Source organism: Mustela putorius, unplaced genomic scaffold, assembly GCF_011764305.1.
Source record: "Mustela putorius furo isolate JIRA1106 unplaced genomic scaffold, ASM1176430v1.1 tig00000129_pilon_pilon_pilon, whole genome shotgun sequence".
NCBI lineage: Eukaryota > Metazoa > Chordata > Mammalia > Carnivora > Mustelidae > Mustela > Mustela putorius.
Window position 1 is genome coordinate 51,200,731 of NW_025421290.1, and position 17,306 is coordinate 51,218,036.

At 44.2% G+C, this 17,306-nt stretch overlaps 1 protein-coding gene across 7 annotated transcripts in view; it reads left to right on the forward strand.

The window, feature by feature from the left end:
- MARK3 (microtubule affinity regulating kinase 3) overlaps positions 1-17,306 on the forward strand; it is a 117,953-nt gene that overhangs the window by 99,608 nt on the left and 1,039 nt on the right. For 3 of the 7 annotated variants that reach the window (XM_045074209.1, XM_045074224.1, XM_045074248.1), the window contains 4 exons: positions 479-582; positions 9,022-9,279; positions 13,738-13,764; positions 15,128-15,172. In XM_045074209.1, coding sequence (XP_044930144.1) covers positions 479-582; positions 9,022-9,279; positions 13,738-13,764; positions 15,128-15,172 — 434 coding nt within the window. The remainder of the gene's footprint in view (positions 1-478; positions 583-9,021; positions 9,280-13,737; positions 13,765-15,127; positions 15,173-17,306) is intronic. The other 4 variants (XM_045074230.1, XM_045074239.1, XM_045074217.1 and 1 more) reach the window with 3 other exon arrangements.

Sequence of the window (17,306 nt, forward strand, 5' to 3'; positions counted from 1 at the left end):
TTAACCCACTGAGCTACCCAGGCGCCCCTGGCTTTTTTTTTTTTTTTTTAAGATTTTATTTATCTATTTGACAGAGAGAGATCGCAAGTAGGCAGAGAGGCAGGCAGAGAGAGACAGACAGAGAGGAGGAAGCAGGCTTCCTGCTGAGCAGAGAGACGGATATGGGACTCGATCCCAGGACCCTGATGACCTGAGCTGAAGGCAAATGCTTAACCTACTGAGCCATCCAGGCGCCCCATAGCTGGCTTTTTAAGAGTTGCTCTACCATAGCCAAGTTTCACTCTTTCTGCCAGGAGACAGCAGAGGCTGTTGCTTCCACCCTCTTTTGTGATCTTTTAGCCAGTACCACTGATAGCTTACTGTTGGTTTATTCAAAGACTAAATTATTCTTGTGTATTTAAATGAGCTTGTTTTTCCTCATTGTACCTCCTTATTACTAAATGGTAAAAAGGCAACCCCCACCCCTTTTTTTTAATAGAGTAATACAGCATCTGGTGGAATGACACGGCGAAATACTTACGTTTGCAGTGAAAGAACCACAGCTGATAGACATTCAGTAATTCAGAATGGGAAAGAAAACAGGTACGAAATTTCACTTGTTTGCAAGAAAATCTGTTTTTCCCAAAAGAAATGGAAGCATGTTGTTTACTTCTCAATTTTTATAATCAAAATTCAGATAATAATGGTAAGTATTCTTTCACGGTAAGTTAAATATGATGGAAATTTTGAGCAAGATACTAGAATTCCAATTCCTGTCATTGTTCAGAGCTTGTTTTCCTGGCAGGTTGTACGTGTGGTAGTGGAAAGGATTGAGTTAAATGAGGGAGCTTTCCTATAGGAGACACATCTTAAGCTGTGTTATAATTGTAGAGTAACAAGTAGGGAAGTGGACATTATTTTGTGTGCGTTAACAAGTTGAACGAAGGGTGAAGCGGGGAGGGATAAGGACCCAGGGCGCAGGGAGCCAAGCCTCTGTAGCACGGTGTGAGGCATGTGGGGAACCTTCAGGAACAGGCCAGCAGGTGACCAGAGGGGCCAAGTGGAGAAGCTGAGTGGGAAAAGTGGGATTGAGTAGGGCCTAAGACCATCCTTTAGGGGGAGAGAAAAAAGAGAAGAAAGAGGTTGGGATTGGTAGAGTAGTTAAATATATCCTTTATGGAAGAAGTTTCTCAGGCAAGCATGGATTTCCTTCTCTTCTATCAGGAAGAGTAGAGTATAAATTAAATGCAGAGGGGTGAGGTAAAGCCACAATGCGCAAGCGAAGTTCTGGAGTAGAAATCTATTAAGTAAATTCCCGCCATTTTCGTTGTCCCCTGGCCACCTAACTTGAACATTGTCTGGTCTCGTCACAGTCCCATGTCTGGCATCAAAATGGTTTCTTTTTTCCTGATATTTACTTTCTGAAGATGCATCGTATGGTTTCTGTTCCCTCAAGATCTCATTAGTCAAATGTTTGGTCACTAACTTCCATCACGGCCTAAGCAAAGATTCTGCTTTCCTCTTCCATCCTCAAAACAAGACCATCATTTCCCTCTCCCATAGACTACTTAACTCTGAGTTGACATGAAGCTAAAACCTTATTGTGTGAGATTATGTGGATTATTCCGTGCATTTTTTTAAATATTTACATTTCAGGATTCTCTCTTCTGATTCCTGTATGTGTACTTGTTTTAACGTTGTCTTTTTCCTCATGATTAAGAACTGTTAATAACTTGAGTATGTGATGGCAGCTGTGCTATATAGCTTGTAGGTATTTAATAGTAGTCTATTCTCTGGTAAAGTTTCTTTCTTTTACATTCTCAAATCTATCAGATTTCTTCTAGTTCAGTGTTATTTAATAGATTTCTCAGTAGAAGACAATTAGAAGCTTCTAATGTAAATGTTGTTTCATGACTCTTTTTCCTTTCGGAAATTCTTCTAAATTGCTGAACTGTTCTACCAGCTTCTTCTTGATCTTTAGGAAATACATTTCTCTGAGGTATAGAGTCAGACTTTTTAAAAGGCTCTTAAGACCAGGATCTACTACTCCCTGCTTTCTGGCTTATGTTTGTATGTGTGCACATGGTCTTCTAACTGTCCCTTCCTGCAGGATTCGACTCACTCTTCGGAAATAGTTTGAAGAATTCTCTAATTTCTTTGGAGTCACCACCTGTCTGTGTCTTCCCTGCTGAGACCGACTTCTCGTATCCCAGCCTAGGCCTCATTGCTTCCATGAGCTTCATTTAAATGTTTTGCTTTTGAAAGTGGTTTTTTGTTGTTGTTGTTTGTTTTGTTTTTTATCTTTAGCCAAATAGTCTCAATGTCAAACCACTCAAGACAAGGCCCCAAATTTGTATAGTATCTGGATTTTCTTTTTTATCATACAGATTCATTGAAAAAATGTGGGAAATTATTAGAGGCTTGAATGCCAAACTAGTCATATTTTTTACCTTCAGTTAGGGCAGTAAGTGTTAGAACGTTCTCACCCCTAAAGTAGATGCTGAGTCTTTAATCAGATCCACTGCTTCTTCTCTGTGCCCAGATGACTTTTTAACCAGACAGTTACTTTCTTCTCTCTGTAGAGAGATGTAGATCTTTGACTCCTTGACTAAAATCGCAGTGAGCTACAGGATGCCTGGATCCCTGTTAACTTCTGAAGAAGGGGGGCGCCTAGGTGGTTCAGTGGGTTGAGCCTCTGCCTTCCGCTCGGGTCATGATCTCAGGATCCTGGGATCGAGCCCCGCCTCGGGCTCTCTGCTCGGCGGGGAGCCTGCTTCCTCCTCTCTCTCTGCCTGCCTCTCTGCCTACTTGTGATCTCTGTCTGTCAAATAAATAAATAAAATATTAAAAAAAAAATTCTGAAGAAGGACTTTCATTTTTGTTTTTAGCCATGAATATGTGGGACTTTTTTCTTATATGGATGTATGTTTATACAGAATTCCAATGTTGAGCATGGCTAGTAAAGGCTGTGCGAGTCTGAACTGAAACTATGCATATCCTACACAATTCTTCTGCTGTTGTCCAAGGCCTGCCATGAGCATGGGGCGATGTTTAAAGCTCTCCCCATTGGCCATGTCATGGTTGTTTGATTTTAGAATTGATTTTATGGATTGATTCTTACCAGTACAGTCGTTCTGTTTTATCAGCTTTGTTGTATGAAAATAAAGAAATCGTTGTTGTTTAAAGAACAGAAGTTACAGGATTTGGCAAACTGTTACTTTGGCTTGAGAACATGTGAACTGTTTTCTGAGTTAGACCGTTGTTTTGACACCAGGCATGCCAAAATCCAGCTTCCTTTCTGCTCTGTCTCCTGATGTAGTTATTCTGCCTTCTGATGGCAGACTCTGACTGTGGCGCATTTCCAGCAGTGACCAATGGTCCGTATAAACTAGGCGTGAGAGAGTGTAACCACAACTTCAGTTGTGTGATTGTATCACAGTTGTGTAGTTCTTTACAGCGAGTCTTAAACCAGTTAGCACAGAGACTGACATATGATGCTGAACACATCCTGGCTTATGGACGGACGCACCAGTAAACCATTCAGATGGGAGTGTGAAGAATGTCTTGAATCTTACTTTACACTGACTTCTTAATTATTTTGCTAACCTCCACACATAACATGGACCCTGTCCTGCTCTTTCTTATACTTTTAGATATGTCCAGAGACTACTGAAGTGTTCATTTGAGGGCCCCCAAAGAAGTAGTGTGATATAGTTACAATAAAGCACAACAGAATCTTTTCAGAGAAGTTTTTAGGTATTTGATATTCTAGGTAAGATTTTAAAATTGTAAAATGTCTCTGTTATTTTATCCATTTATCCCTTTGTCCTGAATCAAGGTATAGGGATTGAGCAGAGAAAGTTCACACATGTATCTTTTGGTTATATTTTTAATTCTGCCTTTGCCCAATTACAGAGTATGGTTTGAATCAGCAACCAAAACATTCCATTTCAGAGTGTTCCAATATGGCATAAATGTCATATCAAACGAATTCAAAATACCTATCCTTTAGTAACTAGCTGTAGGTAGAGTAGTTTCCAAAAAAGACAAAAATACAGACATAAATACAGAGCAATTAGACTAACAAGAATCTCGTACAACTTGAGCTGGTTAAGGTTTGAAAATGGTTTTCATGGTCTGCCTTTGGCTCAGGTCATGATTCTAGGCTCCTGGGATCAAGTCCCGCATTGGGCTCCAGAGAGCCTGCTTCTCTCTCTGCCTCTGCCTCTCTCTCTCTCTCTCTCACATGAATAAATAAAATCTTTTGAAAAAGAAAATGGTTTTCCCTTGGGCCCAGAAATTCTAAAAATGTAATGCAGCTGCTGTTTTGCTGATGTAGATGATTATGGGCTAATCTATTAAATATAATCACCATTTTTAGCACTTTTTGGTTGGTAACATTTTGTCCAGTTTTCTTAGCTTTCTTTTAGAATATACAGCCCAGTGTGATACTGGGGTTGTCTGTTATAAACAGAATTTTTGTGACTTAAGGGGCACCTGAGTGGCCCAGTTGGTTAAGCGTCTGCCTTTGGCTCAGGGTCCTGGCATCAAGCACCACATTAAGCTCCTTACTCAGTTGGGGGCCTGCTTCCCCCTCTCCCTCTGCCTGCTGCTCCCCCTGGTTGTGTGCACACTCTTGCACGCTCTCTCTTTCTCTCTCTCTCTGTCAAATAAAATCTTTAAAAAAAAATTTTTTGTGACTTTGTACAAATTTGAAATTCAAAAGACATTTAGTGAGTTTACTGTTTCCTAAATCAAGGCTCTAAGCCTACTGTAGAAGTAAAAACAAACAAACAAACAAAAAAACCACATGTCTTGTTGCTCGGTTTGTGAAACTCGTGATGTGACAGGGATTAAATTTCTAAAATAATTCATTTAATTTCCTTCAGGATTAGTGTGTCAAAAATTTAAAAATTTACAATGAAATATCAACTTACACTTACCTTTTTTTTTTTTTTAAGATTTTATTTATTTGAGAGATACGCATCACAAGTAGGCAGAGAGGAGAGGCAGGCAAAGAGAGAGGAGGAAGCAGGCTTCTGGCTAAGCAGAGAGCCCGATGCGGGACTCGATCCCAGGACCCTGAGATCATGACCTGAGCTGAAGGCAGAGGCTTGAACCCACTGAGCCACCCAGGCACACCCCCCTCCTTTTTTGTTGTTGTTTTTTTTTTAAAGCTTTTATTTATTTGTTTGAGAGAGAGAGAAGATAGAGACAGAGCTGTGGAGGGGGAGCAGAAGAAGAGGGAGAAGCAGACTCCACCCTGAGGGTGGAGCCCCATTTGGGGCTTGATCTCTGGACCCTGAGATCACCACCTGAGCTAAAATCAAGAGTCGGCTGGTCGACTGAGCCACGCAGGCGCCCCTTACACTTCCCTTTTGAGAAAAGTTTATAACTTTAAGGAGGGTCACTGTTTTGCTGCAAAGTATCCAGTCTTGCCATGCTTATGTGCCTTATAGGTCTTGCCTGCACAGTCCAGCCGTTGAGCGGGGTACCTTGGCAGGCAGTAGATCAGGCATCTTCTTGCTCTGTGTGCTCACTAAAAGCTCTTTCCTTCTTCAGGTCTTTGGGATCATTCATATTCTCCAGGGAAGAAGCCAGAAAACCCGTCTTTCTTCCCTTGCTTTTAATGCACGCATTGATCCTAGCTCCTAATTTGAGCAGGAGAATGTCAGCCGCTGGGCAGAGGCATCAAGTGGGTTGACCCTTGACCTGCCCTAAAAAGATAATAGAGCACAAAAGACCATCATATTTATTTGTAACTTGTTTAAAAATGAAGTTGTGTGTATATATATGTATGTTTGTGTGTATGAGAAACAAGCATTTCTCAAATAGTTGAATCACTCCTTATTCTGCTGTTTTCCCTCTGCTTCTCACTACTGCACTTGACTAGTCTTCAAAGAGAGTTGAGGGACTCCTGGGTGGCTCACTGGGTTAAGCCTCTACCTTCCACTTGGGTCATGGTCTCAGGCTCCTGGGATGGAGCCCTGCATTGGGCTCTCTGCTCAGCTGGGAGTCTGCTTCCCCTGCTCTCTCTGCCTGCTGCGTTGCCTACTTGCAATCTCTGTGTGTCAAATAAATAAGTAAATCTTTAAAAAATAAAAATAAAAAGTTGAATCAGGGGCACCTGGGTGGCTCAGTCAGTTGAGCGCCAACCGACTCTTGATTTCGGGTCAGTTGTGACCTCAGGGTTGTGATACTGAGCTCCGCATCCGGCCCGTGCTCAGTAGGGATTCTGCTTGGGATTCGCTCCTCCCTTTGTCCCTCACCCCCTCGCATGTACTTGACTCTCTCAAATAAATCTTTTTTTGAAAAGTGCATCTTTTGAGTTCCTATCACTAGAAAAGTGCAGGGAAGGAGTCAGGGTCCGTCTCCTAATTCCGCTTTCTCTGTAGGGGTTTCCTGGTTGGGCTCAGCAGCATTTGGCTTGGCATCTTCCCACTGAGCTCTCCTCAGACAGAAGCCCTGGGCTTGGCTCTGGGTCCATGCTGGTGTGGTTCTGGCCAGTCTGTCACTGGCCAGAGTGGCTGGGAAAGTCTGGGGTGGAGTCTGAATCCAGAGCCTCGGAGCTTGGTTTCCCTCATAGCGGAATTCAAGTGTCGTTGGCTTGGGAAAAAGAGTCAATGCTGAATGGCAAAAACATGAAATCGAATCTGTATTTATCTTCATAAGACATTTGTTTCCAATTCTTTTGTGACTATATTAGAGCCTTTCTCCCAGGTCAGAAGACAGAATTCTCAAACAAAAATGCAGGGACAACTTATCTTCTTGAGAAATTTATTACAGACACATCTCCTCACCCCCTCAGTCAGGACTGTCAGAATGCCAGGGACTCTCGAACGTACCTTTTCAGTGAGGAGAGCATTTATTGAGCACAATGCTTGCAGGACAGTCTAGCAGGGAAGGGTCACTGTGATATAATATGGGGCATAGTAGCAGATGAAGGTAGTATAAAAGGGGGTGATTCGCTGCTGATGGGAGAGGGCATCAGGGGAAACTTCGTGGAGAGGGTGACTGCGTTAAATTTTTATGAAAATCGACGATGCTTGTTCTCCAGGCACAGAGAATAGTTCCTATGAAAGTTATTTGACCTGATATATGACCAAGGGATTGCACATGATAGGAGCTTCCAAAAGTCAAGTTCCCAGAGGTAACAGCAGAAGGTAGAGCCTGGAGATGCAGCCAGGGCCGGGCCGTGGGTGCCTGAGGGTGTAGCTAGGAGTTTGAGGGGTTTGAACTTGGTCCTGAAGACACAGCGTGCTTTCGAAAGGCTGTAGCCGATGAGCACCCAGTGAAGGCCAGGAGACCAGTGAAGACGGGTGCTAAGGTATAGGCCAGTGTGGGACAGGAGGGAAGACCCTGTGTGGGGAGACCCTGGGGTAGAGGTGGGGAGGGTGTACAGACTGATGTGCAGAATCAGAATTCTGAATCCCTGGCTCGCCTCAAAGGAGAGAAACTGCCTCTTTGGAACAAGGACAGGATGACTGAGCTGGAATTAAGAAGCAGCGTGGCCATGGTGAGGCTCCTTCACTCCGGGCCAGGTGAAGCCGTCGGGGTCCACAGCCACGTCTGTTACTCTTTCTTTGTCTGCGAGCAGTTGAACTACTCATGCTAGATTTTCTGCCTTGAAAAAGGGGGCTCTGTTGACCCCGTAGGGATTTTGACTTGTTTATAAAGAAGTGAATGCCCTTTGCATAGGAAGATTGTCATCTGTCTTTAAACAGCATAGGACCCTTGGATAAATGCACCTAGTTACTATTTCTATCCTTTTACTAGTCCATTTAAACTACGTCTGTGCGCTGGGAGACCAGGTAGGGCACAGTGTGCTCACGTTGTGGGTTCACTTGACGGCTCCAGTTGGAATGGAGCCTCTCTTTCGGGAGAGGCTTGGTTTTGTACACAGCTTAGAAAACACTGCCCCTCTCATAAATATTCAAACAAGATGTCATTTTTCTTCTTTAAAGCTAAAACATCTTTCATTGTTTGGGAAAAAAGCAGCTACAGGTTAGTAATTGCTGCTGAATCCTTAAAACAGGGTTAAGAGATTTTTGTTCTAAGGCAAAATTGAGCTGGTTTGGGGAGGAAGGTGTGTGCTTGAAATAGCAGGTCGCTCTTTTTGTCACTGCGCCATCATATTGTTGTTTCTGCCTCTGCCTGAACCCAAACCCCCTCCCAGCCTGACAGAACTGTTCGCTTACGCAGCTAGCCCTGCCTCAGTTTGTGCCACAGCTTCCACCTGTCGGCTGAGACATCAGAAGTCGATGTCCATGTCAGCCTCGGGGCACCCCACGATGATGGTACCTCCAGTAGACAGTGAAGGAGATAACAGCAAGGCTGTGTAAGACAACTGCACATTCCTCGTGAGACTCGTGTGTGCCCGCCGCTGCTCCATGCTGTGCTGTGGATTTTATAGTCCACGGGTCGTTACTCTTGTGCACAAAGTACCCTTCCTGTGTGTGGTTTTAGTTAAGTGCATCCTGTGTCATGGTGTCCTTGGTCGTCTGTGTGTCTTCATGCCTTTGCATACTGCAAAGGGTGTAAGCAATCCCCCTCCTCTCCACGGTGCTGCTCTTAGCATGTGGGATCTGATAGTAAACGTGCCATTCGTGTTTGTGTGCTTCTAAAACATTTTAGTTGCCTATTCTTCGATTTCACCTGCATAGCCTCTGTTTATTTTATATTGGCAAGGTTCTCTGCATGTAAGCAACTCTGAGAAGGAAGCAAAGGGAAAAGCTCGAGTTAGCCATTCCTTTGTCCTAGAATTTCCCTGCATTTATCTTGTCCTTGAAAATACGTATGTCCTATTACCTTAAACCCCATGAGGCTGTGTTTCATTATATACTGTTTATTTGATACCCTCCTGTTTAGCTTGCCTTTTGGTCCTGAACCCTATAAAACACCCCCATGGGTCTAGACATTTATTAGAACTGGTTTTCTCCACCATATATAAGAGGTCTATTGTAGATTTTTGTGTGCCATGTTTGCCACAAAGCTGGGCTCTTGTGAACAAAGATGTGAGACCATTCTGTTCTGATCTTCTAGCACTATTCCTGATCCGAGGACTCCAGTTGCCTCGACGCACAGTGTCAGCAGCGCAGCCACGCCAGACCGACTCCGCTTCCCACGGGGCACAGCCAGTCGCAGCACTTTCCATGGCCAGCCCCGGGAGCGGCGGACTGCCACGTATAATGGCCCGCCTGCCTCACCCAGCCTGTCCCACGAAGCCACACCATTGTCACAGACTCGAAGCCGAGGCTCCACTAATCTTTTTAGTAAATTAACTTCAAAACTTACAAGGAGGTAAGTGCTGGGTTGTGCTGGTGGTTTGGAGCGAATATAAGAGCAAAACAAGAAACGTCTTCTCTGTTGTGTGAAGCAACTGCCCAAATACTTTTCACTTTGTCTTTAACTTTTTTTTTTTTTTGCTGAGAGAGATCACGAGCAATGGGGAAGAATAGAGGGAGAAGCAGGCTCCCCACTGAGCAGGGAGCCCAATGCGGGACTCGATCGCAGGACCCTGGGATCATGACCTGAGCCAAAGACACTTAACGACTGAGCCACCCAGGCACCTTTCGCTTTGTCTTTAGCTCATGTTTTTCTGGTTTATATATAGAACTTTATACTTTAAAACCTTTTGGAGTAGGAATTACAGAGCTCAGAATCCTCACAGCACCAAAAGTCCTCCAGCACTAAGGAGGCTGTTGCACACTTCTGTCCACATGGCATGTTTACTGCAGTTCAGTAAAACCCCACCTCCAGTATAGGCTGGCACTCCAGGGGCAGTTGCTGCCAAAGACAGCGTGTGGTCTGGACATGGAGGAGAGAGACATTTCTTCTCTTACCTCTCTCACCTCCTGTCATTGTCATTGAAGAACACTAAGTTTCCGAAGGTCTAAATCTTAAAACTGTTCTCTCTGTCAGTAAGTCATAGTAAGAACAAGGTAACTTGCTTAAACATATAGTTTGGCAGATAAAATTCCTGATTTCTTCTCAGCAAGAAGCTAGCATCTGATGGTGTATAAAAATCATTTTTCCCTTTAGGTACTTTGAACTTTATTTCCATAACCTAATCTGGAGGCTGCAAAGGCTTAGAATCATTGACTGCTGTAAGAGGAAGAAGAAAAAGTGCCTCTATGCACCATACGCGCACAGGCAGAGGCACCATTAGCTAGGACCACACTCAGGAGACCTGAATGCCACTGTACTCTCAGGACTCCCAGAAGAGTTTCCCAGAAATTGAGCCTCACAGGCACCTGGATGATTCAGTCTGTTAAGGGTCTGCCTGCAGCTCAGGTCATGATCCCATAGTCGCAGGATTGAGTCCAGCATTAAGCTCCCTGCTCAGTGGGAAGTCTGCTGCCCTCTCCCCTTCTGCCCTCCCTCAGCTTCTGCTCTCTCTCTCTCAAATAAATAAGTAAAATCTTGCCTCACCATGGAGTAGTATGTCCAGGGCGTCCTGCAGCTCCCATGTTGCAGACCCTCTTGTGCATCATTTTTATTTTACTCAGAACAACAGAGTCTGATACGGCTGGCACCCCCCTCCTCTGTTTCTCCACATTCCCTGTGGCTCACTAGCTGGCTGCTTTGTTTCCTGCTATCTTTGGTATTTAACCTGTAAGCCAGATCCCACTTTTCAGTCTCCTTAATTCCTCCAGTAATGTTAAATTCTTTTAGATCAATCACTTGAACTTAGCCAAGTCACATTCAGCTACCTTTCTCCAGGTAATCTGCTTGTCGTCAGGACACTGGCGACCGGATTAGGGAGGACTTCTGCTTTATCTTATTGATTGGAGGTCAGAGGGGGGCCAGAAGTTACAGTCCAGCTTCTTACTCTACCCCTTTGCTGAGACCCCCTGTTCCCAACTGGGCAGAAGAGTAGAATGGTCCAAAGGACTTTGCCAGGTTTGGGGCACCCACTTGGGACCAGTAAGAGAAGCAGGGAGCTGAATCCAAGAAGGGTCTGGTGACCTCCAGAATAATTTCTTCCTCCCTCTCAGGGTTATCCTAGGGCCTGTCCCAGGCCTCTCTGTTCCCTAGTTTCTTCCTTGTGGACTAAACTGAAATGGAATCTGCCTCTGAAACTCAGGTGGTAGGGAACGAGCCATTTATCGTCCTGCTGGCTTTTCGCTCCCTGGCCTTGCTTACTGCTGACTGGTGTTATACACGGGGAGAGCCCTGGGTGCAGTGGGGGACGCACCCAGTCAGATCTGTCTGAGCTGGTTTCAGGACAGGCCGCTGTTTGTCTTCACGCTTCAGTCTCTAATGGGCTCTTTAAATAAAACCTTACAAATCAAGAATATCCTTGAATTTATTTGTTACCTTTGTGCTCTTTTTTGGTCATCCTAATGCTATCATTGTTACAAGTAACATCAGCTAACATTTCGTGATTGCTTATCGAGTGCTAAGGTGAACAGATGTCTATAGACTTATAGAGATGTACTTGTTTTACGTTGATAAAGATGCACATGTCTACGCACACATTCTCTTACATTCATTTAATCTCCTCCACAGTCTGCCTGTGTAATAGATATTATCCCAATTTTGTAGGACCACGTGGGAGATGAGGTTCAGAGAGTTTAAGAGTTTAAGTTCAAAGTTATACAGCCAAAAGTTGCCAAGCCAGGTCTGTGCCTCCAGAAGAGGCCCTTGAGTCCGCTGTGCGTGCTGCCCTGCAAGGCTGTCAGGGACAGTGTGGGTCCTTGTCCCTCATTTTCTAATGTCTAATTTTCTTTTCATGTCTTTGAATTAAAATTGGAGACTGAGCTTTCTTGGTTTAATTTTAGAAAAATCTTAGGGGTTATCTTACTTTACATTTCCAGGCAATTTCTACCCCTAAAGATTGGCAGAAATATAGTCTTCTATTTGTTAAAGTTTGCACACTGAGGTCTGTAGCCTCAGTTTACTGTCCTTTAGAGGTACACTGATACAACTAAGTGTTAGATCAGCGAAGGCTGCTAATCCCGCCCTAACAATGACTGTGCGGATCAGAGTCCTGGTGCCTGTGAGAGAGGCGGCGCAGGGGTGCTTTTGGAGGTGCTGCATCGGAGGCTGCTGAGGTGTGGTGGGAGGACAGCCGGCACCAGGTCTGCATCTGCTCGTGGCTCTGACTCTGCCCTGAGTATGTGGGGCTCCGGAGAGCCGTGTGCTCTTCCACCTCAGTAGTCAGAAGGAGTGAGGCTGTCCCCTCCTGGGGACATAGGGTGCTCATACCCTGAGACAGGATGTTCATGCCTCTGTGTGCCTCAGATTGGTTCACGGGCCCCCATGAACCAAGCCTCAGTCCTGCCGCTGCTCCTCTTTATACACCACCGGGATTCATGGCAGGAAATGTGAAGAAAAACAGTCCTACGGCACTTGACCAGTAACCCCGACTTAACTCAGGTAGAAAATTGGGAAATTAAAATACATCTTAAAGGGCGCCTGGGTGGCTCAGTGGGTTAAGCCGCTGCCTTCGGCTCAGGTCATGATCTCAGGGTCCTGGGATCGAGTCCCGCATCGGGCTCTCTGCTCAGCAGGGAGCCTGCGTGTCTCTCTCTCTCTCTCTCTCTCTCTCTCTCTGCCTGCCTCTCCATCTACTTGTGATCTCTCTCTGTCAAATAAATAAATAAAATCTTTAAAAAATATATATATATCTTAAAGACCTTTTAATCAGTTTTCAACTAAAATAATCTTTTGCATAATTCCTGCCTTATATTTATGTAGTGCTTAATTATTTACAAAGTACTGTCATGTGTGTGATCTTCTCTACTGCGTGTAACCCTGCTGTGTACTGCTTCTGATTTGATTACGACGTGGTTGGCTGGTATCTGCACTAGTTAGATGTTTTTTAAGTGGTTGTATCTGAAGCAGTGCCAGCTTATCCATGTTAGAACAACAAGTCCAAGGCCTTCATCCCTTCGTTCACGCAGAGTGAACCCTTTGTTTAATCACAGAACTGGGAGGTTTCAGAAATAGTTAGGTGAGCCAGCCTGCACTTGCCCAGGAATGCTGACCACATGATCGTGCAAGCCTGACTCGTAGTTTGGAATTTCTTTGGTCAGATTCTGTTCAGAACAACCTAAGCATCTCCTTAATTTTTAACGAGCAAAAAGCCCCTTCTCAATACAGCTCTTCCAGTTTATTCCATAAAACATCAATTGAAAACCCCATTATCTTATTATTTAATATCCATTCATTTTGCCATCTAAAACTCCGAAAAGTCCGCTTCATTTTAAATCCCAATCACTTAGTTTTTTCTTAAAAAGTGATTTATGTCCTACACTGTAATAGGCATTCTGTGAATGTTTAAATCATCTTCCTGAGATAAGTAAAGGTTCTCTTAATGGTTGAACACTTTTAAATGAAATTTTTAATGTTATATAAGAAGGTGAGGTTTTTGTTTCTAAGACATTCTCAAGAGGATCGAGAGGTGTTACCCTCTTACTGTATCGTACTGCGGATGATTTCTGTCACTTCTTTAACATAGGATGTTGGATTTTATCATCTTACAGTATATCTCTCTGAAAACCCTTAAATATATTTAATTACAGCTAATGTCAATATTTATTGCTGAATTTTTCTTACAAGTACAGATTTTTACATACTCAGTTACCTGTAATTTTACTTTTTCAACAAATGTCTCTGTTCCATTGTTCTTTAGACAGAAGAGGAGCCCTATTTTATTTGTTGTTTTTCTTTCTCTCTATAATTGACTAGATTTTCTATTTAATTTGTGCAAGTCATTTTTGTTAATTTTGTTTTTGGCTTAATTTCTTTTAGAAACATGTCATTCAGGTTTATCAAAAGGTAGGATTTATATATACACATTTTTTTTTCCGATCCTTACCCCAAAATGGCTCCTGCAATTAACATCAGGTTTGGCTTTCTAGCCTTGTTTTTTTGTTTTGTTTTGTTTTCTTAAAAACTAAACTTTCTGCTCAGAACTAAATACTTATTTCTTTGTAAGGAAACCTTGGAAAGAAATAGATTAACTCTGTCAGGCATTTGTAAAGGGACTGTGGCACCCACGTAACAGTAGGCCTGTGCATGCTCTGTGCATTTTCTTTCTTTGCTAGAATTATTTAGCATCCAAATAATTCTGTCTTCATACTAATAACACTTAGCATGCTTCTGTTTGAAGAATGAGTTGTTCAGTAATATTAATGTACAATTACTGATTGGCCTCAAGCCTGCAGAAGGTAAGTGGTAACTGTTGCCATCTTTTATACCATGAAGGATTGAATTAGCAAAACACTTTAAAATGACTGGGAAATTAGCTAATATTTTTACATGCGAAACAAGCACAAAATTCAAACCTATAGCCTCATTTGGTTTGAGGTTTTCAGAAATAAAGATGTGGGCAGCTTACAGCAGAAAAGTTTTAATATTTTCAGAGAGTTGAAGAGTAAATAGTATTCTGTCTAAAACCTGCTTTCCACCAACCACTGAAGGAAGTAGGCCTTACTACTTTACTGAAAGCATGTGGTAAATCTTATATATTCCTACCAGATGATTACTTTTTGATGACGATAAGTCAAGAGAACAAAAATGTTGCTCACCGTCTTGGAATGCACAGAGAATGAAGCAGAAAATCTGCCATATGAGCCACCTGTGCCCAGAAAGCCAGGCTGTGGGGGGTCTGTGTGTTGATGAGGTCAGTGGATCACTGAAAAGCTATGTGAACATGAGCTCTTTGTTAAAACTGTGGGAGGAGTGCTTTCCTTCTAAGGGAAATTCCACTACGTGATTGTTTTTTAATCTTCCCCGTTGCCAAATTTTTCCTTGTACAGGAAATTTGGTAGTTGTAGGTAGGATTTAACTGATAGAATTCATTTCCTTTTAGTTAAAACCCATTACACTTTGGGGCAAGGGTTAAAAAGTCAGAATAAAATCTCCAGTTCCAAAGCCAGGCAAGAGTACCTGTTGCAGATGTGATGCAGGTGTGTGGCCGGGGCCTCCCACCCCACCTGTGAGCGCGCATGGAGAAGGATGGTGGGGGCCGAGTCACCCCCTTGACGGGACGAGTTTAACAAGCACAGCCGGTGACCTAAACTGCTTTGGATTTGTTCATTCATGACATCTGTATTTGTATATGGGTGGTCGTGTACTGGTCTGTAAGATTTCTTTTCTCTTTCCCACTTCTCTGTGCTTCTGCATTCTGTTCGTTGAGGCTTCCAACTGAATATGAGAGGAACGGGAGATATGAGGGCTCAAGGTGAGGGAAATGATTTTTACTTAAAATATTTTATAGGTATTTACCTTGTGTGTGTGGCAGAAACGATGCTCTTTTCTGAATGTCCTGCATCATATGCCTGCTGTCAATGTAGGATTGCTTGGTGAGGTCCACGTTCTATGGTTCTTGAAGCACCAGTGTCACTGCTGCCGCCTCCCAGTGGCCGCTTGAGGGCACCAGAGTGCCATGGCTAACCGCTGGTGAAAGCCTTCCGCCTCCCAGACTGACTAGGGCTTTCCACTGGTGTTTGGGTGGTGCAATACGGAGCCCTCCTGCCTGGGCACTGACAGCCTGAAAGTAGCTCTGGGAGTCAGTAGGAGCCCTGTTGGCGTGTCCATAACTCCTGCATGATTCTGGTCTCAAAGAATGAAAGCAGAATATTGAGAAGAATTTTTCGTGTCTTAAATTAGATGTTGTTTTGTTTTGTTTTTGTTTTTTTAAAGATTTTATTTATTTACTTGACACAGAGAGAGATCACAAGTAGACAGAGAGGCAGGCAGAGAGAGGGTGGGGAAGCAGGCTCCCCGCTGAGCAGAGAGCCCGATTCGGGGCTCTATCCCAGGACCCTGAGTTCACAACCCGAGCCGAAGACCGAGGCCTCAACCCACTGAGCCACCCAGGCGCCCCTTAAATTAGATGTTTAAGAATGATTATGTAGTCAAGCAATTTGCTTTTACATTCTGTAGATCATTCCGTATTTCATTACACAGGTTTGGAAGTTGGGGGAGTTCACCAGTTAGGCTCAGACAGGCCTCTGTGGTTGCAGATCTCGTCCACTTAGGCCCTTTCGATACCCATTACCGCCAACATGCTGTCTCGGGTCCCTGTGAACCCAGTTGCTCTCCTGCTGGTCTTTTTAAAGCTCAGCTCTGATCATGGGACTTTTCTGATTGAAAACTTGCAGTGGCCCCATTGCCTGACCTGCTCTAGGTGGCCTCAGCAGCCCTGGCCTCTCCCAGCCTCACCCCTACCCCAGCTGAGACGTCACTCCCAACCCAGGCCTGCCCGTGCCAGCCTTGAGCAGGCTCTAGCTGTTCTGAGTTTGCCTGCCACGAGTACTCCGCGGCTTTCGTAGGGGTGATGCTGTGCCCCCAGTTCCAGCCCATCTGTACACTCAGTGTCCTCTGTGCTTTCTATACGTCCTCGCCTTCCCTTAAGACATTCCCTCTGCTTGGCACACGAGCTCTCTTCCTCCGCCCCGCTGTACTGGAATCCCATCCTTCTTGGTTGCTCTTTCCAGAAGCCACCCCTCCTGGAAGCCATTTCCGCATCCCCCTGCACCCCTCCCTTTAGAGGCTCCACCTTTTGTCCTGCCACCCTCTGCGGACTGCTCCTACCTTTCCTGTACTGCTGCTGTTGCCTTGAGCTGGTCAGTCTTCCCTCCCCCAGCCCCAACTTAGCTTGAGAGCTTTTGCTCATTTTCGTAACCTGTTTAGTGTCTAATACAGCATTTTGCACGTAGGAAGCTTCTGACTGGTTTGACTGGATTTTTAACTAAATTGAATATTCTGCCACCACATGGGCAGCTACGTACCTAGTAAACCTGTGGCCCACCCTCGGCTCTGACGAATTTGCCACAGGATGAAGTGTTTTTAACATGCATGTACTGGGTGTTTTTAATACACAAGAGTGTCTGGCATTGTCCTGATTGAAGCATTCCAGTGTACACACGAGACTGTAAATAAAAGTTTGTAGCAATGATAATTAAATGCCATGAAGAGCAAAATATGGTAGACTCAGAAAGTCGTGGACTTTCTGAGAGAACTGTGCCGGGGGCACCACTGTGACATCCCCTTGTCGATGTTCGGACCACCCCGTCTACTCCGGGTCAGTAGAGGTTGCATTCCAATCGGTTGTTGGAGTGCTCTGCTCTGCAGCAAATGGGCCTTAACATTTCATTTTTCTGCTTCAGTAGTAAGATAATGTCATCTAAGAATTATTTTTAACCATAGAATTAGTGGTTTAACAAAGCGGCAGAAAAAATACTGAGGTAGGTGGAGGGAATGGAGAGAAGGCCCCCGCCCGCCCCCCACAGTATACACAGCATCAGGGGCCACCTGCGGGGAAGATGATTTTGAACGAAGTGGAGGCCCTGGCTGTCCTGAGTGAAGGTTAT